This window comes from Haemorhous mexicanus, chromosome 1 (genome assembly GCF_027477595.1).
Source record: "Haemorhous mexicanus isolate bHaeMex1 chromosome 1, bHaeMex1.pri, whole genome shotgun sequence".
Classification (NCBI taxonomy): domain Eukaryota; kingdom Metazoa; phylum Chordata; class Aves; order Passeriformes; family Fringillidae; genus Haemorhous; species Haemorhous mexicanus.
In genome coordinates, this window is record NC_082341.1 from 57,796,873 (window position 1) to 57,822,014 (window position 25,142).

Genomic DNA, 25,142 nt, shown 5'->3' on the forward strand with positions numbered 1-25,142 from the left:
ATTCAGTAGAGGTTACTGATTTATATAGCAATAGGAACCCTTGAAATGCCAGGTACCTGGTGGGATCAGCTCTCTGTATGACAAAGGACTGGTAAAGAACAAGTCAGGGTAAAAAGTTTGGAGAGCTATAGAAAATACTTTTCATTTTGAGAGTTTTTTTATCTATAATTTAATTAAATTATGTCGAAAATATCATGTCTTCCTATATTCAGCCTCCTTTGACCATAACACTTCTAGGAAATGAAAAAAAATACAAATAAACCTGAACCAAAACAACCAGCAAACCTATATTTAGTAGGGTTTTGATAAGATTATACCAAGCATCATAAAATTAAAACATTTCCAAATGGAATTTATTCTTGAACTGTGGAGCATTGAGGTTCTGGGATTCCTTGAACAAGATTAAGAAAGTCGGAAGCTGCTCAGCAGGATTTTTTGTTATTGGTCACTGTATGCTTTCCTTCATCTTCTCTTCAGCTCAGAAGAGAGGACTGCTCACTTCCTTATACCACCCAAATATATAAGTACTTCAAAGACACTAATTAATGTCTCTTACTAACCTAGTTATGAAGTGAGGAGAGCCTTCGTCATCGTTTAGCTGCAGCACAAAAAAATTAAGGTGAATGTAACTGTTAACATGTTTTAATTGTGTGAGTCCACTAAAGAAAGGACCCTGTGCATCTTCCTTACATCTACCACCAGCTGGATCTACTATGCATGGTACAAAATAATTATTCTTCTAAGACATATTTTTTGAATAAGTAGCGTCTGAGCATGTAATTAGCTATTCCTATAACTGCAAGCAAAAGACCAATTAAAATTTTCTCTCTTTCAATATTTTGATGACTATGGTCTGCAATAGTAGTCCTTATTATTTGGTTTTTTGTTCCACTGTTGATACTTATTACAGTATTTTATATGTATTTCTTCAGATGCCAACCATAAAGTCATTAGAACTGATTTTTTTTTCTTTTCTCCCTTAGGCATTTCCTGGAAATACAAACTCTGACAGCGTGGTCCGGCATGATTTACAACATCCAGTTATTGCTCGCTATGTAAGGATAGTTCCTTTGGACTGGAATGGAGAGGGACAAATTGGGTTAAGAATTGAAGTCTACGGTTGCTCCTACTGTAAGTTTTTCCATGACGATCCTTTTTTTTCTCACCCCTAAATAAATACCGGCTTCGAATTTTGGATTAAATGCAAATGTCACAGTCTTTGGCAATCCTGACCTTGGGTTCAGGATTGCTAGTTGTGTTACCTAGGGCTTCATGAAATATTTACTGGAACTTTAATTCTGAGTTGATAGCTTGTTCTTCTCTGGAAGATGCAAGATTGGGATTTGCAATACTCCTTTGAAGTTGCTCCTTTTCATCTTCATGGTTTCTGTTACAGAAGGCTTTGGCTATTGTAGAGGCTTGATTGGGACATTTGAAGAAGAGATCATGTTCAAGCATGATCATATCATGTTGGGTCTTGAGAGATGAAATGGAAACAGGATGTAATTTTTTGCCGGGTACGAGAGATAAAATTAAAGCAGTAAATAAGAATTCTATCATAATAGCTAAGATTTTCTAAATATCTGACATTTTTCTGTTATATTTCATTGAGAACTTGAATGTGACTTCAGAATTTCTTCTGAAATCTGGGTGAGCAATGGTACAAGTACTTCCATAGCTAAGAGCAGAACTGATAATGCTTTAAAAAATTATGCCCTTCCTTTACTTCAGTCTAGCCAGTGTTTAAGTTAGCAAACCTGCAAAACTCAGTTTATTATATCCTATTTCTATGAATTTTTAGGCAGTATCCTGGATTTGTTGATATTTTAGCTGGAAGATGTTATTTGAGGTTTGTCTTTTAATAGCCAGACTTCAGAATAAAATGTGGAAGACTCATCACTAACTTCCTTGGGTGACATAAGACCTATTGGAGTCTTTTACCATCCTGACTAGCAAAAAAACTGTGATTTCAGTGTTTTTTTTTTTTTTTATTAGATAGCCAACAGACTCCATACTTTCATTCAACACCAATAGAACCATGAGGAATAGACTTTTGATATAATTTTTCTTATTTCCATACAATTAATGTTTTAAAAATGTATGTTGAATCACAGAGAATTTCCCAACAGCTGGAACTTAGTTGAGAAATCAAGTCAAACTTGCTATGGTATTGGTGCAGCTGCACTGGGGGTACACATGGTTGTTATAAATATTTGCAAAAATACAAGAGCAGGACCTGTTGCAATAAGACCAAGCATAATGGTTTTAAACTAATAGGGGGTCAATTTAGATTAGATATAGGGAAGACATTTTTTACAGTGAGGGTTCTAGAACATTGTAACAATTTACCCACAGACGTAGTGGATGCTCCATCCCTGGAAACATTTAAACTCAGATTTATTGGGACTCTGAGGAACCTGATCTAGTTGAAGGTGTCTCTGATGATTGCAGAGGGATTGAACTAGATGGCCTTTAAAGGTCCCTTCCAACCCAAGCTGTTCCATGTTTCTATGATATCTGTTGCCTGAGGAACTGTAGGTTACACTTAAGTTAATTCATACTCAAAGAGAATTGAGCTTCTGAAGTTTTAGGCACAACTCTGATTATTCAGTACATGGCTCTTAATAAACAAGTGTTTACCATCATACTGCTAAAATGTTTTACGTGCTGTTTTAAGTACACCAAACATTACAGCCTGGCTAATTTTCCATCATAATAAATACCTGCTTGCTTGTACGACAAATGTAAATTCCGGCCTTTGATACAAGAAACCAACATCTAGTTTACTGTCAAATATAACTCTCTTTAACCAAATAAAAGGTAGCAGAATCAAACAAGAAACCCCACGATACTTACTGCAACATTTACACATAAAAATGGTACTTTTTGATAAAATGAATAGAAAAAATGCTGTAGGTATGCAATAAGATACTTTTAGAGGCTTAAAGTAAATGTGAGAAAAAGTAAAACACAGCTTGCTGCCAAAATTATTTCAGTTGTTTGATGGAAAGTTGCTTGCTTGCTGAACTTTTGGAGGAGAATAAAAAGCCTCTGCCAAGGACACAATATATGGAACCATAAAAATAATGATAAAATGTGTCTTCACAGAAGAACTAAGGTGGCCCAATGTAATTTCATCATTTTAGTGATAGAACATTACCGGTCTGTTTGTATTAGAAATTATTTCACTAATCAGTGGAGATTTTTTTATTGTAAGATTTAAATTAATATATTCTGGTCTTATATGTAAAGGGACTTTTCCTTCAACATTTCTGCTTCAATGCAGTGTGGTTTTTACATGCAGGAATTGTGCTGCTCCAAAAATGGTATCAGTAGAGAGCAGCAGAGTGGCTGAGAAGAAAAACTAAAAAATAACTGTGTAAAGAGAGAGGAAGGCAGCCCTTTGGTATGAATACTGTAACCAGGGAGTACTGTTTACAAATTCCCAGCTTGTCTTCAAATGAATTATTTGGAGCCAGGTGTAAATGCTGCACCTTTCCATGTAGATGTGTCCTTTGGCAGAGGCCAAGTTTTTAACCTTATGATTAGAAGTGCATATATTTGCATATAAATATAAGCACTGCCATTAACCAGTGTTATTTCCAGATTAATCCTTCTGTCATTTAAGGAACTAACCATTTAGATAATCACCAATTTTAAAAGCCTGATTATAAAACAGGCTTCTACCCAAATCTGGCCCAATTTTTGGAACTATTACCTAAATAAAAGGCTGCCCAATATATCACAATTTTAATTTTTCTTTTAGTTAATAAATAATATACTCTTTTATTTAGATATATTCAGTTACAAAATTCAGATTTTCCCACATTGCACACAGGTTTAATTGGAAAGTCATGCACACTGGCTGTTAAAACTCTTCTTGCACAATGCTGCAACCTGGCCATTAGCCTCAGACCTTTAAGAAAAATGCTTCCACATATTGAACTGCTTGTACAAATATCAGGTCACTAATTGCCATATTTCTGCTTCCTATTTTGTTTGCATATGTATATAAGATACACATTTAACTTTTTAGTACTGGGGTGAATTCCATGTCATTCCTTGCCAAGCAAATCAAGTTTAAAAAGAGGTGTGTTTTCCAGAGAGCAATTAGACTTCACATCTGTACCCTGAAGAAGTTAATAGCATTACCAAATCTTCTTCTTTTATTGTTGGTTTGCATAAAGTTTAAAATCCGTTCTGTCTTTTAAATTTCATTTCTGTATTTTGTGTAGATGAGATCTGTGGCATTCTCTTATATCAGAAGAGTTCACAGTAGTCACCAAAAAAGAATTAGGGCCTTAATCTACAACAAAGTTCAGAATGAAATTTGGGGTTTTTTTCTTTTTCTATAGCGGAAAACTGACTATATCATGTTAGGGAAAAAAAATATTAAAATTGGGTAAAGAACTTGCTTAATAGCTAAACTAATGGGGAAATTTCATGAGCAAAATAAGCTTGAAAAATCATAGCAAATAGATTATTATATAACATAAAAACCACTTTTTGGTCAATGAAACTTATAGCTTTTATTTTAAAATTGTAAGTTTCATAAACCATAAAGGGGGAAAGGGTCTTTACACTTGGAGTAACATCATGTATCTAAAAGCAAGTCACAAAGAAGAAAGCAATATAACCAAAGTCAAAATATCCACTGAAATCAGTTAAATGAAAAATGATGGCCAAATTTTATTCGTGCTCTTTTGGAGATAGAGAGCAATGGCACATGACATGGATCTTCCGCCATGTTCACTTTTATGAATTTTTGAGACAGGCAGCAAAGACATGGCATCTGGAGGCCATGAAAACTACAATTTAGTACTTTTACTGCTGATTCATGAAGACCATAAGCTCCTGCAGGATCCTTGCCATATGAATAGTTCCCTTGATCTCCATCCTGTGGCAGATGAATGCCTACAAAAAAACGGCAATAAGAATATTATTGCATAGGCTTTGGCTATGCTTTTTAAGGTAGCTGTAAGAGGCCTTCTGAGTCATGAAATCCTAGGAGAGGAAAACACTCATGATACCTTTATTCATAGAGGAGTTTTTATATGACTGTTCTGATTTTCTGGATCTAAACAGTACATTTGTATCTTTTCAATGCAATTGCACATTTGATGGTAAAAATTTTCAAATTTCCAATGACTCATTTCTGAATTGTAGGATATACTTGAAAAAAACACAAACACCTGGAGACGGCAGAAAGCCATGCAAATATTCAGTATGCTGAAGGCAGGAACAATTTTAAAGCTCCATAAATGGCTGCAAGCCAAGCTGTTTACATTTACTGACCACCTCTATTTGCTAACACTTAGGAACCAGTGGGACTGAACAAATGTCACATGACATGTATTTGCAAATCTTTTATTTTTCAGATATTAGCTCAACTACATGTACTGCTATGTCAAATGTAACTGTTTCAGTTTTGTGATTGATGACTGGTTTGGGGTTTTTTTTAGAGAGGGAGGGAAAAGAAGGAAAAATAATAACCACAGTCCTGCGGTTATTCATGAAATAATGAATATTTTTATGGTGAGCATTTACTCTACAAATAGTAAAGTGAACAAAATTTTGGTCATGGAATCGTGTTACAAGAACTAAAATAAAATTTGGAGGTGCTCTTAAGGGGTGAGCCAAATGAATATTTGCGAGAACTGATTAGGAAGTATTGAAGTGGTAAAACCTGTGGGCTGAACAGATCTTTTGGTTGCTGTAGTTAATCTTGTTTGCCTAGAGTGACTTTGAGTAAAAACACTGTTTCCTTTGACATTTCATTCTGCATTCAGCTATACTTATCTGCTAGAAAATTTTCTTATTTGAAACCTGCTTAGCTTGGTTTAATGCTATAGGCACTGACTAACTATCCATGTCTCACTGTGCCCCATGGTTGCCATACACACTTAAAAGAGAAACTTCCATATTGTCCAGAATAATCTGTTGTATCCAAATAACAAAATGACTGCTTAAGGTAGACGAGAAAGCTGCTTTATTTCCCTTTTATTGAATCTTATCAAGTTTCACATGTCCAGATTCAAAGGTATACCCTGGATATTTTGTTTCACCAGCATATAGCATAAAAAAGGTCCCTTGAAGTATGGTGACTCCTATTGAAATACCCTGTGGTAAATAAAATAAATTCTAATGTGTTAATAAATGTATGCATACATATTTCTGCTCTTATACTTTTGGTACATGTGTGAATGTATGCCTAAATGGGGAAGGTACTTATGTAGTCCAGTAATCTGCATAAAATTTCCTAGGTCTTCTTATGATATTTTATTACTTACAATAAATGTGCCACTAAGTTTTCTGATCAGACTTTTCTGTCCACCTAAGTGATGAAACTTCATAAAAATAATAACTGTCAGAAAAGAAGAATAATTTTGAAGTGTTCATTTTGTGGAATCATATAATATTTCTAGAAACTTTACTAACTTGCTGTAAGTGACAGTTCTTTGAACATACAGGGATTGTAATGTGGGGAAAAACAGAACTAAAAGAATCATTTAGCAGAGGCTGCTGTGAGCTACAAAAACTTTCCCTGTATCAGTGCTTTGGACAGTAAAGAGTTCTGCTAAGCATCCAGCTGTTTTTCCCCTTTTCTCTCAAATTTCAGTATTTCTGTCCTGGGAACTTCTAAGCCTATTTAGGCCTATGGGTTTGATTTTTAGCCTTCATCTTCACAGCTCATCAGTGGCCAACATAGCTTGATACTCTCCTTCTGACATTAAAGGTGCATGGATGAATACTCATATCTAAACTATGGAGAGTGAGGGGAAAAGAAATGTGAACTCTTTCTTTGCAAACTTTTAAAGATCCATTTGAATTTGAGCTCTGTTGCTAAGTTTGCTTCCTTGTTAGTGCATTTTTTGTCTACCTTTTTGTCAGACAAGAGATTTGTTTTTTTCTGAAGGTCATAAGAATGGCCACCTTTTATCCTCCAGATAGTCTCAGGTCATGTTAGTCATTTAACAGAAGAGTTTTGTAATTTAAGACTAAAAATACCCTCTGTCTTTATAAGTATTCTCACTACAGATTTTTCTTCTCCATGGCCTCTCCAGGAAAGAACACTTGTGCGTGTTCCTGTACACATTTTCATATCTTTTGGCATGAAAAATAAGTGAGAACAGGATTCAGTCCATTTATTACCTTCAGATGTTAACATTGAAACAAGCATAGGCTGCTTTTGGTAATAGATACCACTTAAATTTTAAAATAATAAAAAAAAAGTTGTGGTTTTTTTGTTTAGTGCATTAAGAAATAAACTTCTAAAACCAGAAGATTCAGGCTGAAACAAAAAAAACATATTTCCAAATACCTTATTGTTTAACATTTTTTTCTAAATCAAATATTTCAGAAATATTTAACTTAAAAGGAATTTTTAGTAGAAAAAGATTTATTTTATTCTTCATCTTTTTGTTAATCTGATGCAATATGAGGTTCTTTACTGTCACAGACACATTTTATGAAAAATCCTTTCCTTAGGGTTTTTTTCTCCTTAGAAGCTGAGAGGCCTCAGGAAAAAAATGCAAACAATAATTATCTGCTGCTGTGGAATGCAATGGGTGCATCTTTGATTGGTCTCATGTGGTTGTTTCTAATTAATGGCCAATCACAGTCTAGCTGGCTTTTACTCTCTGAGAGTCACGAGCTTTTGTTATCATTTCATTCTTCCTTTGCTTGCTAGCCTTCTGATGAAATCCTTTCTTCTATTCTTTTAGTATAGTTTTCATATAATATATATAATAAAATAATAAATCAAGCCTTCTGAAACATGGAGTCAACTTTCTCATCTCTTCCCTCATCCTGGGACCCCTGTGAGCACCACCAAACTTTTCCTCTCAACTTTTCGCATCCAGTACAAAAATGAGAAATGCATTATTTTCCACTTGTAATTGTAATGAGGTTGCTGGCAGATATTTTCAAGCACTACAGCTTTAAAAAGTGCAACAACTGTGTGTATTCTTTACAGCTTCACTTGTTAGCTGCCACTGAAAATGTAATTAGTGTGCTGGTTTCAGCTGTGGCAGAGTTAATTTTCTTCGCAGTGGCTGGTGTGGGGCTGTGTTTTGGATTTGTGCTGAACACAGGGTTGATAATACAGAGATGTTTTTGTTGTTTCTGAGCAGGGCCTGCACAGAGCCCAGATCTTTTATGTTTCTTGTACAGCTGCATTGATGAGAAAGTTGATGCTGCATGGGAGGCTGGGAAGAGACACAGTCAGGATAGGTGACCCAAAATGACCAAAGAAATATTCCAGACTGTAGGGCATCTTGTTCAGCATTTAAAGTGGGGAAAAGAAAGAAACAGAGGGAGATGTTTGAGGTGATGGCGTTTGTCTTCCCAAGTAACCATCATGTGTGATGGGGCCCTGCTCTCCTGGAGATAGTTGAACACCTGCCTGTCCATGGGAAGTGATGATTGAATTTTTTGTTTTGCTCTGCCTCTGGCTTTTGCTTCCTTACTAAACTGTCTTTATCTCAACCCATGAGTTTTCTACCTTTTACTCTGCCACTGTTTTCTCCAATCCTGCTGGTGAGGGAGGGAGTGAGTGGCTGTGTGGGGCTTGGTTATGGGATGGGGTTAAACCATGACAGTCAGTCAGAGAAAAACAAGTATATTTTGTATGAATACATGACCCACCAGCTTTTTAAGTCACATTCCTACAGAATTTTCAATTACGCTTGCATATTTTTTTTAATCATTCATCATTTCCTTTAGCAGAATGTAAGCAGCTGGCTTGTCTGTAAAGGTTATTGTTTTTTGCTGTGAAATGAATGAAAATTTTTCCCTAGCATATAAACCAAATTTATGGCCAAATTTGATAAAATCTTGCAGGGTTTGATGAATGTTTTTTAAAGCCAGATATGGCTGTTGAATAAAAATAGCAGACTAATGTTTTCTAATCCGTTTTCCAGCAACTGCCCACACACACCACAGAAGGGATCCTTCTTACGGTGGTCTGTAACCAGTCAGTAGGAAGATGGAGATTTAAGACATATCCTTCAATAACCATCTGAAAACATCAAAACCAGAAGCAGAACTAGAGTGTGCTTTTCCCCAAAGTAAGAATTTAGGTAACTACAGTCAAAAACGTCAGTCTAATCACAATAGTCTTGCCTTTCATCCTTTTTTGCCTGAATGAAGGCTCATGATGTCTATGCCCAGCATTATATTCTTGCATTCCTTTAAGTGGTGACCGATTCCTTTGTCCATGGTGACTCATTCACTAGAGAAATCAGGTAGTTTTTCGGTTTTTTTTTTCTCATGAAACAAAAACAATCAGCAGATTTCAAACTGTAGGTCTCGATTCTATGCCATTGATTTGAAGCCTGAAGAACCTCACTGGTATTTGTTTTCTTGAATGTCTGAAATAAAATAGATTAAGGATGCAGTTACTTGCAGACTCAGTTCAGTTTATTCTGCTTTTTTGCAGAAGTCTGGGTGAAGATGATGCATTTTGTATCTCTTATTTTAGGTATGGCAAGTGGAGTCTTACTGTGGGTAAATTCTTATTTCCTCTCTGCCAAAGATTAACGTTGTCTGATTAGAAAGTGCACCTATCAAAGAGTCAACATTACTGACAGGAAAAAATAAATTTAGCCCTTCAGAGTAATGCTTTTATTAGGTTAGAACGAGCCTTGGTGTTTACATGTAAAATATCCCTTTACAGAGTTTTGTTTCCAGACAGTCCTGTTTCAGAGTTGGGCCATCATCTTTATGAGCATACCTTTGGAGAGTTAGGTCACTGTGATGCCAGCTTCTCCCTGAATCCTCTAAAACAGGGAAAAAGTTCAGGTTTTTCCATCTCATGAAGGTGACATTGTATGGCCCTTGTCTAGTGGCCATTAAGGGTCCCCTCACCTTTCACTCACTGCTGATATTTTTCTTCAAAAGAACAGAAGAGTACAGGTGGAAGGAACCTACAAGAGTCCAATTTCTTGACCAATTCAGGGTTGCCCAAAACTTAAAGTATTAGAGACATTATTCAAATGCCTTTTAAACACTGTAGCTCTGTTAATTGCTCTTGCCAGACTGCAGGGGATGCTTTTTAAAGCTAAACTGAAGAATGCAGCATCCTGTTCCTGGCTGCACACGCGCATTGTGTTAATGCTTGTGAGCATTGTCTCTGAAACAGAGTCAGGAAAATAAAATGAAATCCTGTTTCCAGTTGTAACCCTTGTGTTATAGGTCTTTCAGAGACTGCTGGCATTTCAGACAAATATTAACATTGTTATTCAACTCATGGTGAGCACAGGGAATGGAATAGAATGAAACAGAACAGAAAGGAACAGAATAGAATAGAGCATAACAAAACACAACTGAACAATTATGTTTTGTTATGCCCAGAGCTCTGCATGAGAAGCTATGACCCAGGTTTGAGGGCTCCACCCTGGAGAATAGCTCTCTGCAGTGCAGGTGGCAGGGCCAGTGTCCTCAAAGCTCTGGGATGAGACCAGAGCTTTCAGTTTATCCTATATGATTCCCATCCTGCTTCTGTTGGTCTAAATTTTTAGACGTTCTGTAAAATTCTTAGTCCTCTCTGGAGCAGCATAAATTTCCCAACAGCACTTCCACTCTGAGACAGTGCCTTGCAAGCCTTGCCTTACCTTCAACTTTCCTGATGGCATCCCCATGCAAAGAAGGAACATTTACCTTTCTGTCCAGCCTCTCCTGCTGGTGCAACTAACTGGAGAATGAGGTAAAACTACCTACAGTAGTGACGTCCATCCAGTACAATAATTCTCTGTTGCTAAAAGCCCATAAGAAAACAAACAGTCAAACTTTTAGGTGTGTTTCTTGTACCAGTGAATTTTACGAAAATAAACGAATATTTGGCTTAGCTAGGCAAAATCATAGATTCAATGGCTTCGGTTATGAGGGTGTCAAATGCCTCATAAGCTTTCTGAGGTTGGATTCTTTGCTGCTTTCCTTTTAGTCTAAGTATTTCTTAGGCTGTCACAAGAAGTAATTAATTCACAATGGAAGTGTTCCATGCAATATGTATGGAAAAATGTTAGCTCTATTCAGATGTAGCCCTTTTTATTTGAAGATTTAAGGCTCCATGATGTTGGAACATTTCTGGTTTTGTTCTGACTGTAATGCTAAACAAAGGAAACAAAGGAAATTTTTTCTCTTGAATATAGTTCGAGTGGAAGTATTTTTGTGTATGGTTTCATCTGGATATTTAGATGGCTTCCTAAATTGCTCATTGAATAGAAAAGGGTTAGAGAGTTCACTTTCTAATTACCTGTTTGTACTTGGTGCAGATTCAGGTGAAGGAAAATCCTTTAAATTACAATAGTTCTGATTTTTTAGAAAGGCCACTGTGCATCAGAGATGATTAAAGCCTTTATAGTACCCTGTCATTTTTATAGTGCATGTAATAATAATAACATGGATGTAGAAATGTGGGGGAAAAAAATTAGCTGTCTTTTAAAAATTAGGAATTCATGGCACATTAAGAATTCAACTATCCTTCAGGAATTCATGGTGAAACTGGTTGAATACTGCAGGAAAAATTTAAATATGTTCATAAGTTTACGCACATCAATTTGAAATTCAGTTTTAACGTTTTGCAAAGGTTCAATCAAACAACAATGACAAGGTACAAGCCAAAATGGCAACCAACAGCAAAGAGTGAAAATGCACATTCAATTTTGGGTGTAGCCTTTGTACTTTCATGGTGACTTGAATTCTGGGATTTACATTCACTAAAAAGAACATAAAGTTATGTTATAGAACCGTAATCATATGCACATATACCTGTTTCAGGTACTCAATCTGACCTCTTTCTAAATGAGCAGCTGCCATTCCTGTACTACCTAGAAACTAAGAAAACCAAGCTCCTCACATAAGTGCCTAGCAATTCTAAAATTTAAGAATATGTCTTTAAATAATGAAGAAAGCTGTGGAAATTTTGAAAATAATGTTAGTGAATCAAAAAGAAAAGAGAAAAAAAGTGATTTTTATACATTCTTATTCTGTTTATACCTCAGATTTTATCAGCCAGCATTTTAAAGTTTCAGATGGATTACTGTTAAAAAATAATGAATATCTTATTATTAAATAATAAATATTAAAAAATAATGAATAGCTTATGGGATAGAATCTGATCCTACAAATCCTCTAGAAATTTTCTTGCATTGTAATGTTTCTATCTATGTTTCCAGATTGATAAGGTAATTAGAGTTTAATTCTTTTAGTAGGGATGTGTTCTTTATTACTTTTTCTTTTTTCCTAATAGACCATATGTCTTTAATTTTCCTCTTGGTCTTAAATAAATTGAAGAACTTGAGAAACTGGCCTTCTAAAGCCACAGCTATAAAAAAAAATAGCGTCAATAATTTCCTTACCTAAAAAACTCCTAAAAATTGATTGGGAAGAACTGCAATTTTTGTACCAAACCTATATGCAAGGCTGGCAATGCTGTTTCTTAGTGATTTGTTTTGGTAATTATCTTTGTTTACGGTGAGTCAGACCCAGGATGTTTTGTTAAGGGGTAATGAATCAGTCAAGAGAAGCAAACTTTCAGTAAACATGGACAGGCCAGAGAAGGTAGTTGCTCGTTTTCTTCAAGGTGGGAGGACGTTTTTGTAGCTGTGGTAGAGGATGTTGGCAATAGTGTGATATGAGAAATGCCTGTTGAGCTTATATCTTACAGTAAATGGTTTTTAAACTGATGCAACAGTTCTAATAAACATCTTCAGTACTGCCCTTTTATTGACTGCTGTTCCAAGAGATTCAAAAGGAACCTAGTAAAGTCAGTGTCTCAACTGATTATCATTGAAACCTTTCACTCACTGACCTAATTTTTCTTTCCTTTCCATTTTTAGGGTTTTTTTCCAAAAGTCTCTGCTATGATTTCGGTCTCATCGCTTTGATTGTGTATAGTTTCTGATTCCAGTCCTTCCCTGTCTGATTTTTCATAAGTACAGAGTGAAAAAAAAGGGAATATTCAGGATTGTTTTCTGAATTTTGAATGACAGCAGAAGTGCACAGTCCTTTTCATACATTTATATAATGAATTTGTGTCCAACTTGTGAGTAAAAGTTAATTGCCTTGAAGTCCTCACTTGTGGAAAAATGTTGGAGTGATTTGAGTTGGACTATTTACATAATCAGTGGTTTTGTACCTCATTATCATTTAAATTCTTTCTATAATATGGATATGAGACAATGGACAATTTTTGGAAATGTCAGGTTGTGGATATATGATAAATTTCAAACTCAGTTGGCAGAGTTTCAGCCCTTTCAAAACTCAACAAAGGACTTACATAAATTTAGGAATAAGATTATTTGTTTTGTCATCACTAGTTCTAATGTAACTAATCACAAGTATTAGCTGTACACAGCATTGGTTTTGGAGGAAAATGGCAGGATAATTGCCCAGGAACTGAGTATGCCTCTGTAAGCCTAAGCTAGGTCGCAGTATAAATCACCCAATCTGAAAACTGAAAGAGGGTAGTACCATATCTTACACATTGCTGAAGATTTCTACTAACTTGAAGTAAATTTTGGTGGTAACAAAGGGGAAAGAAGTCTACTGGAAGTTTTTCCACTGCACACTTTTAGTAAGACCTGGTGGTATCTCACCAAAGGATTTCTATCAGTGATGGTTAAATGCTTACAACATTTTCATACATTATGTGCAGGCAAGACTTCAAATCAAACACAACTCTGAATTACGCGGCGGTTCTTCTGAAAACCTTTAATTTTGTGTTATTCAGACTTAATTCTGACCTTAGGTTTGACAATTGTGTCTTAGGATAGCTGCAGACACAGTGAATGAAATCTCTTTGTGTAGCACTGTATTTCCCACAGATGAAGTAGGGGAATTTGAACGATTGATCTTCTGCCATAATGCAGACATTCAATACTTGCTGTGAATAAACCAACCTCTTCCTTTTATTAAATCCAGCTGTAGAGAGGAACTTCATCAAGCTAGACATGCACATACCCCTAGGTTATTTCACCCAAGAGAGAGCTCAAATGTATTTTCCATGTACTTTGAGTTTTATTTATGTTAGTAAATGTATAAAGCCAGTATTATTCTTAGATTTGAGTGTTCAAGTTTCTATGTTTCTAATAAAATCCTTAGTTTGAGCTGAAGGAAAAATACTTTGAACAATTCCAATCCCATTGAACCTTGGAAAAGCACCTTTCCAAAATTAGGACAGGCTGAAAGTTGTTTTCCTTTCCTAATAAATTCTGGTAATTTGGAAAAGTTTACAGCTCAGCTGTGGGAGAAAGGCTAACTAGAAATTTAATATAATTTTTTTTTAATTGCTTTACTTTCTTGTAACTTAAAAGTTGAATAAGACTGAGTTTCATTTGTAAAATAATGAAAGTAAAATGTCTCAACAGTTAATAATCTTTTTCTGTAAAATAAGAAATCTTCTTGTCTAGTTGTCACAAATTTTACAATCAGCTTTTGATGCAATTTATCTTCCAATTTTCTACGTTTTTCAACTGGTGATTTTAAGTCATAGAATGAGCAAATCATCAGGTTCTGCTGAAAAACATTCGCTGCACAATTTCATCCACCCATACTAAATGCAATAATAACAAAATACTTTTAAACTTGTGCCATAATTTATTTCAAAGAAATTTTCCTTGTCCTCACTGAGGTGCCATTTCCCTTGACTTTAGGGGAACAATGGTAAAACTGCAGTTGACAGCTTAAAAAAAAAAAAGTATTTAAAATCACAAACAAAATTACTTAGGACAGTTATAGAAAATTGCAATTGTTCATTTTTTATAGCTTTATGCATGTATTCTCCTGCATTGCAGAGCTCAAGAGAAGAGCTTATACAATTCAGCTGTTTAAGAACGTTGGCATAGAATGTATCTTAATTCTTTTTTTTTCATGTACTGTTTCAAAGTGTATCAGTTTGTTTCTCTCAGCTTTCTGGCATTTCTCTTTTCTCAGCTCCTTTTTCTGAACTCAAGAATGACTTTTCTATGCAATCAGTATTATGTGATTGTAAACTGTATTGACTCTGAAGAAATTAACACTGGAATTTCTGTTCAGATGCTACCAGAAGAGACTTATGATGAGCCTGCTGTACCTGAGAACTATTGCTGGTTTTAGAGAATTTTTGTAATGTATGTGGCCATATAGTCTATACTCAGTTCAGGGTCAGAATTATGCAGCCAGTGGGGATAATGCAGCTTCTGGGGATAAGGCAGAAGTTAGAGCCAGAAAAGATGAATACATGGTTTTAAAATAAATGTTGTTCTTTATTTCTTCCTTTTTCCCTCCATCATCCACATTAAATCCTAGGTTCTATAAAGAATAGTGATGTGAGTCCTTCATGATCTTGTTCATCAAGTAGTCCCAATTTCTGATCTCTCTCTTCAGATCCATTGATTTTCAGTCTCCAGCTGCTTCTCTTTGTCAGACATGATATTCATTCAGCATGCTGGTTTTCTGCCTAAATTTATTTCAGCCTCTTTCAAGATTTCTCATACTTTTGTGAACAACTTTATGGTACAAAGTGACCTGGACTTCTGTTGTCTTCAAAGGTTTAAGCGTAGGATTTTCCTAAAGCTTCTGATTTTAACAGCTTTGTTTAACTGTTGTTTCATATCTCTAACAAACACCTTACTCAACGTTATATTAAATTTTATAGAAAAAAATCATTAATAAAGTTTCTGAATACTGAATATACCTCAAATTCTGGATTTATATGTTTCATTTAATCAAACCTTTAAAAAATTAATTAGATGTTTTACAGATAGAAAAAGCAATAAAGCCAACATTAATATCCATCATTCATTTTTGACTGTTAACATTGAAAATCTTAATTTTTTTTTTCTCAGGATGGATAAGAGATGGGGTGGAGAAAGAAGCTGGCATTTTATGAGGAAAGAACATTTTGATTTTAAGCTTCACAGAAAAAGAAATTATGACCATTTACATTGAGGAGAGTATACTAATTTGGAAAGAAAAAAAAAATGTTTATTCAATTTTGAAAATTTACAATGGTGTATTATCTCCTTTAAAAAAATAGTGACCAGCTTTTGTAACTACTTGTTTGTTCAGGATAGACCTAGTAACCCACAGACCCCCTCAAAGCTCTGTAGTTATTTGCAATCCAAAAAAACTTTGTCCAAGTTTCAGAGCAGAATATGCTGAGTGGGACATTTTAGTCTGCCACTTGATGATTACAACTTAGGTCTTGTGGAAGGGAAAAAAAAAAAGAAAAAGAAAAAGAGGTCATGATCCCAGAATAAACACTCTATCAGAAATAAAGCAAAGGAATCAGTACACTCATTGCAGTACGACCCTTGAATCAATCTGGTGTTTTGTCAATAAGACATAATCCAGAATGACACCTAAGGAGAAACATGTTTTACCTGCTCAGTGCTTGAAAGCTTAAAATATGTAACAAAAATGCCATAATGAAAGCATACTACGAATTAATGCATGTCATAATGAAGCCATATAAACCTATGGAGCTACCAATTCAAAATAAAAAGAAGCAAACCAAGATGGCTATTTGCTGTTTAGTCTCAAAACTAAATTTACAGTTCATAATATCCCAGTACATGCTCTGTAAAAACAACATGAGATCAAACAACATGAGATCAAATGCTTCCCAGAAGTACATTAGCGCTGGTAGTTTGGGAATCCATGGATGAGCTGAGACATGGCTGGGTGGTCATGCCAGTGCCCAGCCCTCAGTTCTGTAAAGTTTCTGGGGCTGGAAATAGTCAGGCTTTGTTGCCTTCTTTGCTAGTGTGTGAAAGAGATAGATGGACCTTTCAGTTCTTGTCTACCCTTATTTGTCAGCTTTGTGTTTTTCAGAGCAGTAGGGATGGGACAGCATTTCCATATCCGATTTATTTCATTGAAATTTGCATGGTATACTTATTAGAATTCTCTTCCAAAACTCCATAATGTGATAGAGGAGTATTTTTTTTTTTTTTTGCCATGATGTCTAGGCCCTCCCTTCCAGCATGAAGACTAGCCTACCAAGATCTGACATGTCTTGTTACATGATGAGAACAATAATGCTCCTATCTAAGTTTACATGTCTAATCTTTAATTTCTTAGTCTATTTTTCTAGATTTAAAGGGGAAAACCAAGTTTTTTTCAAATCTCTCTGTGCATATAAACCTTATTGTAAGTATTGCACATAGCTTGTTTTAAATGCTTCAAATGGTTAATGCGTGCCATTTCACACAGTCACATAAAGCGTTGTCAGCATTTAGGAATCAATTTTGGGAACTTTTAATTGAAGAAGTCTTCCTAAATGTTTTCAATTTTTCAGCCTATATATAAGGATTACCTTGGCTCTCTTGATACTTAACTAAAAATAGTTTCTCCAGAATGCTGCAATAATTGGGACACATTTGCTTTTCGGTGTCGATGAGTCACAGATTAAAGAATTACCTGGATTATGGCCTTTATATCCTAACAGGATGCTCAGATTACTGGAAAAGCCCTTTTTTGTATGAGGCTTTACAGTAGTGACCTGCATTTTTTACCTACAGGGATGATCGTTTACTTTGCAAGAGAAACCATCAAAGTAGGAACAATAGTAATACTGATGCAGCTTAATGTTCAACAGGGTTGTTGTAAAACCAGCTGCACATTAACAGCATAAAAGTTTGAAATCTATAAAGCTGCATTATGGAGGTACTGTGATATTATTCTGCATCTCTCTGAAGTTGCTGCATTCTGTGTTTTCTCTAATTCCTTTAAACCTTTGTATGTAACCTTGTCGTGTTTCTCCTACCTCTTTTTTTTTTTTTTTTTCACAAAATTTCATTTACCCAGTTACTTCAGCTGACACCAGCATGGCTTTTCATATTACTGTACAAGCTGTTGTGGTAGGCTTTGACCATGAACCAGGGAGTGATTGTTACATAACTATTGAAACAGGATCCATTAATTATATTTTTGCCTGACTGTCTTGGTGTCAGAGAAACAGAAGTGCCAATGCATTAGCAGTACCTTCCAGGTGTTTGCTCTTCAGAGCCATCAGCTCCTCCTCAAGGAGGCCAAAGGTCTGGCTTGTCTCCCACAAGGTTACTGATCCAACATGCGTAAAACACGAAATAATGAAGATACTTCACACTTTAGAAGTGAAAATAAAACTTAAATATTGAAACTCCTGGAAATAAAAAAGAAAACTGCTAGTGGCCTTATATAAGCTACTGCTAAGTGACTGAAGTTTAATTTTTAGTTTTCCTAAGGCTTTCTTTACAGAAATGTAGCATAAACCAAACCAGAGTTAAGTACTGTGCCAATTAAGATTGCGCTGTTAGTACAGCATCACCGTGCTCCTAAAAAGAAGTATTCAAAACTATACCTTTTTTCTGAACAATTTGGAGGTTCTGTTTCTTTGCCTCTGACTGTCTCATACAGCTCATTTGCTACTCATAGCTGTTGGTTTTCATTTTGGATGGACCAAAATAATTTCATGACACAGAAAGTTAAATTCGGAGCAGCTTTATTCTCTTTTCTGTTTTCTTGCATCTGTGTATCTAATAATAATCCTCACTTTTTTTTCTATACTTCTACTCAAGAGCTATGAATTTAATGAATGAAGAGAGTTTTTTAGAATTTCTTAGAAAATAAAAATTCCCATTAATTTGCCCTACATAAAGACAGGAACTAGAATTCATAAAGAAGTTATTTTCTTTCATGGGAAGCATTGTTGGCAGAAATTCAGTCGTATTTTGGATAAGTTGAAGAGTCTTTGGTCCCTTTGCATCTATTTTCTGCAGTTTGCTTATAATAATAATTAAACATTTACTGCCTGACCACAGTATTCAGCACTTCCTCTGGATGACAGAAATGTTTCAGAAAAGTAAAACTGTTGCATGTGTTTTATTACAGTTCCTTGGTACCTTTCTTATTTTCTAGTGCAATTTTTCAATGGATTCAGTTTTTTAAAGTATTATACTGGTCATGTAGGTAGGTAAACAGAAGCAGCATAAAAATGCCTAATAATGTTCACAAGAACAACCAATTAATCATTTTATTCTCTGAAAAATTCCAAGTAGTTTCAAGCATTACTAGCAAAATATGTTACTAAATCAGATCACAGTTCCCATCCTGTACTTTTTTTCTTGTCCCCAGGCTGTACAGAGTTAGTAATTCATCTCTGCCACGGAATAATGATGCAGAAAAACATTCTGATTCCTCTAGAGGAATTTTCTCAGATTTTGTGTTTATTTTACAAAAATGACTCTTTTTCAGAATTCCTTTTTATTGAATATGGCTTTAATGGAATACTCCGTATGCAATTTGGGTCAGGTTTTTTGTGGTTATCCTATAACAATTTCACTCAATTTCATTTTAACCCTCAGATCTTACAAAACACTCAAAATTTGTAAAACTTATTAATAATTTTCTAGTTAGTAAGCAAGATGCAAATTCCACTATGTAGTAAGCAGATATTAGTATTAGTGAGCAGATTCCAGATTCCACTAGATTCAAATGCTCTGCTATGCTAAGCCGAAATAGCAGAATAATCTGTAAATGATATTTATCTAAAACATGTATGACATTAAGCAGAAAACATGGCCATTTAGGTATTGTGTCTTATACCCTTGTTCTGAGGAGATGCATGAGATTCCTCAGCAGGAACTATGAGTTTCTGATGACTTCTGTTATTTATGTGGAAAAATAAGTCGTGTTCTTATTTGAAATGCAAATGTACAATTGTTAACATTTGGTAAAAAGGGCATAGTTACCCATAGATTTATATACAGAAGGAGTATTTTTCACAGAATTAGTGATTATCATTATCATTAGATAAGTTCATGCTTCCATTTGATTTGCATCATAGATGTTTCTACTACCTATAAAATTCTGCCAAATTGTCTGGAAAGAAACAGGGTTCCCAGGGTCCCTGTGCTTCTGGTGTTTAGCACAGGAGGTGTAAAGAGCAAAGCAAAGAACAGCCAAGTTTCTGTGCTCCCTATTATCACACAGTTCCCTATTATTCTGTGCTCCCTATTATCACAAAACCCAGGTAAATGTCCCATTTTAAAAACACTGTGAAGTTCACCAGATGCCTACACACACAGAAAAAAATAAATGAGCATTTTTAAATCCTTGAAATTTTTCACAAGTAGAAATTATAGTTTGAGTATGTTGTCATTACACATTACATAGTGAAAAGGAGCTGGATTTAAAATATTCATTTTTATTGTTATGAATAAAGTGTCAAAGAGTTTTGATAATATTCTGAGTTTTTTTTTTCTTGGAATCACAACTAATGATTCAATTCAATTCCATTATGTATTAGAAATCATTGGCTTGCCATTTTATTATGATTGCTCAGAGAGAAATATTTTAAAAGTCAAAAAAATAGCACATTGCAATTCAACAAGCATGAGATATTTTGTGTTTACCTTTGTTGTAAGAATAACATTATCCTTCAACTGTGTGCACTGTGTAATCAGAAATCAAAAAAGCCTATTTATACAAAGGATTACCTCTTTTCCAGCAGCTCAGTACCAGTCATATCAGAGATATGAGATTTATTATGGTATGTCCTTTGGCAATAGCAATAACCACACTCTTAAGATATTTTGTTACTGAAACACCAGAGCAGTCATTTGGAAGCTGTCCAAAAGTAATATGGATTTTACAAAGAAAATGAAACAATATACATCTAATGCAGGAAAGCATGTAAGAACTGAGGTACTCATCGGAAAATTGCACTATTAGCTTATGTCAGAAAACACTTGTCAGTTTAATCTGTTTGTGGCTTTGCTGAAACAGAGACACAGAGAAGTGCTGGACGGGCTGGGCTTTGTCCCTCTTATAGAGGAACTTAGGAACTTAGTGAAACTATCCTTTGGGAAAGGGCTGTGAGAGGTCGTGTCTGCAAGAACCTGAAAGGAGGTTGTTACAAGGCGGTCTTGGTCTCTTCTCCCAGATAAAAGTGATAGGCTAAGAGGAAATGACCTTAGGGGAGGTTTAGATCAGATATTAGGAGAAATTTCTTCACCAAGGTTACAGAGCACTGGAACAGGCTGCCCAGAGAAGTGTTGGATTCCTCATTCCTGGAAGGATTTAAAAGACCTATAGATGTAGTGATTAGGGAAATGGCTTAGTGATGAAGATGGCAGTGCTGGGTTAATGGCTGAACCCAACGGTCTTAGAGGTCATCTCCATCCTAAATGAATTTATGATGATTCTGTGATTTAAAAAGCATAATATTTTTAGAATGCATATGTCTCTTTTCATCCATATAACAAACACAACCAGAAAAATTTTCTTTCACTGATACCTGAGTGTTCCTTGGTAATGAAGACTTGGCATCCACCAGGTACAGTATATCTGAAGTCTCTCAGTAGTCTCTGAGACATTTTTCCTCCAGTAGTAGTAGTAGTCCAGTGTTTGATATACTTAAAGTACTGTATTTCATTTTCATTTATGTCTTCATGGACATTTCTATTGTGGACGGTCAAATGGTGTGTGACCATAAAAGCCTGGGAAAGAGACAAGCAGGAAAAAGCTATTCTGATATTCAATTTGTATATATAGTTGAATGCTTCTGATACAAAATATTAGTGTTAGATACTGACTTCAGCAAAGAAAGTCATGCATAAAATAAATCACCAAGCTATAAAAAATATTTATATTCTCAGGCCCCAGGTATTATCAGTTGGAGTCACAACAAATATCAGCATGTTCTCTAGTGGCTCAAGAGCAAGAAAAAATAAGATTTTGAACAATAAGGGTAAAGATGAAATTTATAAACTATAGATTCAGCCAGAAAGTGTTGTACTGGGATCAATATATTCAAAAAAGAATATATAAATTATAAGCTTTAATCTTGTCTAGTAGCTTAGTGGTGATGGTGGTGATAGTTATTTTCATGGGGATAAGGATTTTGGTTGAGTGTAGACTAAACTACACAAAGAAGGAACTTGAGATGAGAAACAGACAAAGGGAAGTTGATTTTATTTTCAATATGTTGCAGGATAAATCTCTTTCCATATTTAAATTATAAACTTATCTCCTATTTTATTAAGAACCGTCTCTTCACATATAAGTCTGTGCATGTACATATGTATATATATACACACACATATACACTGTTTCATTCTGTTCCAAGGTGAGCAGATAATTTTGTAAGAAATACATTTGTGCAGAGGATTTTAAGAAGAGCTATGACCCTGAGCATATATATTAGGTGTTCTATCCCTTTAGTTCATCTTGTAAAAGCTGAAAATTATTTACCTAGGGTGTAAATTTGACAGACAGGTAAGTACATGGACTCACTGGTTGAGATTATGTGGTCTGAACCACCTTAAATTATTACTATGAGCCATGATGGAGTAAGAGCCCATCATAGGTCAGAGCCTTAGGCAGACTGTCAAGAGTAGGTCTGAAAAGGAACAAAGAAAAGTAGATGGTTAAGACATTGTGAAGGTGCTTCACAAGATGTAATGCTCCCTTCTTGAGAAGAATTCTGTTCTGTTTTATGGCCAGACTTTCAGAACAGTCTTAAACTGTGTTAGTTTTCTTGTGTTTATTCTGACTGCTATGCAATTAGTTTCTAATCAAGTCTTATTCTAAGAGAAGTAATTTCCACCTAAATATCTATTTTTCATTTGAATTTTGACTTCAGTCCTCTGAGAAGATAAGTATTAGATTGTTAGCATATGATAGCACTTGACGTTTTCTCAGAAAAAAGTGGTTGCAGTATAAAACTGAAGGTTGGTTGAAGACTGTGGTGGGTGCACACACTCTGCCTTTTCCTGACTTCTCCCTCTGCAAGAAGAGGAGAAAAATATAAGGACTGTGAAAACACTCATGCACTGAGATAATGACAGGTTAATAGAATAGACAAATCTGCGCACACAAGCAAAGCAAAAAGAGGAAATATTTCACTATTTTCTATCAGCAGGAAGATGTCCAGCCTAGGACACCTGGCTCAGTGTGACTAATGGTTACTTGGGAAGACAAATGGCATAACCACAGATGTCTACCCCTTCCATGTCCTTTCTCTGGGCTGTCATTGCTGAGCCTGATGTCGTTTGTAATGGAATATCCCTCTGTTTGGGTCAGCTGTCTTGGCTGTGTCCCCTCCCAACCCTTTGTTTACACCCAACCCACTGACATTTGGGGGTGGCAAGTATGTGGAGACAGACTCTAGTGATAACTTTCGAAGATTTCCAAGACGCAGGTGCTTCTTTCTGTCTGATTTTTCTTATTCTATTACTGATATTTACCCTGAACACATAATCAATGTAGTATTTAGTCAGTGTAGTATGTAATCTAGTACTATGATGGATTTATCTATCATACCACTAGAGTGGAAAAACATAAGCGATGTAAATCAGAATAAATTTATAATTAATTTATTATTTTGCAATCTAATAATATAGCCTGTCCTAATAATGAATGTCTTGTTTGTCAGTCATCTATTTTGAATGGGGTTATAGGCTGGAATTCTTTTCCCTGCTGTCAGAACATATTTGTATAACACTGCAAAGTACATGCTGGTTTGTGAATCTAGCAGCATCAGAATACTCTGTGAACCTTAAGGAAAGTATTCCATCAAGAATTTTTTTTAATTATTTGAGGAGTCAATAAACTTAATAGATAACTTAATAATGTTATAAAATAAAACATTTCAATCAAGAGCCATTTCCCTTGCATGTTGCAATTATTCTGAAATATTATTATAGGGCCTCCAGTCTTTGTACATTCATTTCTGAAAAGTACTCAGAGATAATAATCAGTACTCTTTTGATATAAAATGTTAAAATGCATAAATGGACTCAAAGTTTAGCTTTGTAGAGGATAGAGAATACTAAGGAGGGGTTAGAGAGGGACTCAAATCATCCTTTCACTGTATATTCCATGGTTGGTTTTGAAACAAATAAAGGTGTGTTCAACAATTTGAGACAGTCAGCTTTGTCTCTGATTGTGGAAGGCCTCCTTGTTTTGTATTTCTGATTCTGAGGTATATCCTAATGTGCATACCAAATATCCATAGAATGGATTTTCACCTCGATGTACCCAGGAGAAATAAGAAAAGGATGGTGCAGCTATGTGTGAGAAAAGTGGGAAAGGAGAAATACACCTGAGAGTCCTAAGGTATGGCTGAAGTCTGGGCAAAATGCTGGAACACAAGATAATTTTCTGTCATTCTTTTTAGCTTTTCTGGCAACCTGCTTCCCACTGTAAAACATTTGGGATATGCCAACATCCTGTACATCAGCCTAACTGAGCTCCTGCCTACTTAGATGGTATTTAGAATTGAACCAATACCTCGAGCAGTGCTGAAACTGCAATTGTGATTGGAATGGGCCAGGAAAAATTCCCCTGCTCTGAGAAAATTTTTAGATTCTGGCAAAACTTACAGCTGTCAGTGAATGGAAGTAAATGTGCTAAATTTTGGAAGTTTTAGCATAGTTCCCAACATGAATAATCATGTCTTTTTCTTCAGGAAAAATGTTTTCTTCCTAGGACAGCAACTTCTATGTTGTTCCCAGGCAATATTTATAGGATAGCCATAAATAGGATAACTGTTTCAAATAAAATGAAAGAGGTGTGCAGAATAATGTCCATAGTTTCTGTTTCTGTAAATGTGCTACACCCAAGGTGAGCTGTCTCTGTCAATAATCACATCAGACAAAAAAGGACATAATTTTCCTCTAAAATTTGAGGCAAGGTGATTGGTGGCATTTTGTCATTTATTGGAGGAGTTGATGAGATCATTGTCTTTGACATAAATAATTATTTTAGACTAAGTTAAACTGTTTGTTGTGATTCTTGGAATTGTTTACATCAGAGTACTTAGGGATAGAGCTACAAGGCACACAGATGTCTAGAGATTCTTCTTTTATGAATCTTATAGATGGGAGTACCTCTTCCTCATCTTATAGATGGGAATATCTCTTCCTAATTTTGAAAACCCTTCCAGCTGTCTTTCTGGATCTTGCGATACTACTAAAATATCTGGTCTTTGAATTAGGAAGAAAAAGATTTGTCTCTCCCCAGACCACTGCTAATTAGAACAACCTAGATCAAAACAATATTTTTTCCAGGCTTCAGAAGCCTTACATGTCAGATATTTTGAAAAGTCATTTTTATCTTTTTTATTGATGTTATGTTTTAGATATTTTTCCATAATAAGCTACATGCCACCCATG

At 35.2% G+C, this 25,142-nt stretch overlaps 1 protein-coding gene across 1 annotated transcript in view; it reads left to right on the forward strand.

Moving 5' to 3' along the window:
* Positions 1–25,142, forward strand: part of CNTNAP2 (contactin associated protein 2) — a 1,014,330-nt gene that overhangs the window by 444,267 nt on the left and 544,921 nt on the right. The window contains exon 4 of the mRNA XM_059850210.1: positions 984–1,131. Coding sequence (XP_059706193.1) covers positions 984–1,131 — 148 coding nt within the window. The remainder of the gene's footprint in view (positions 1–983; positions 1,132–25,142) is intronic.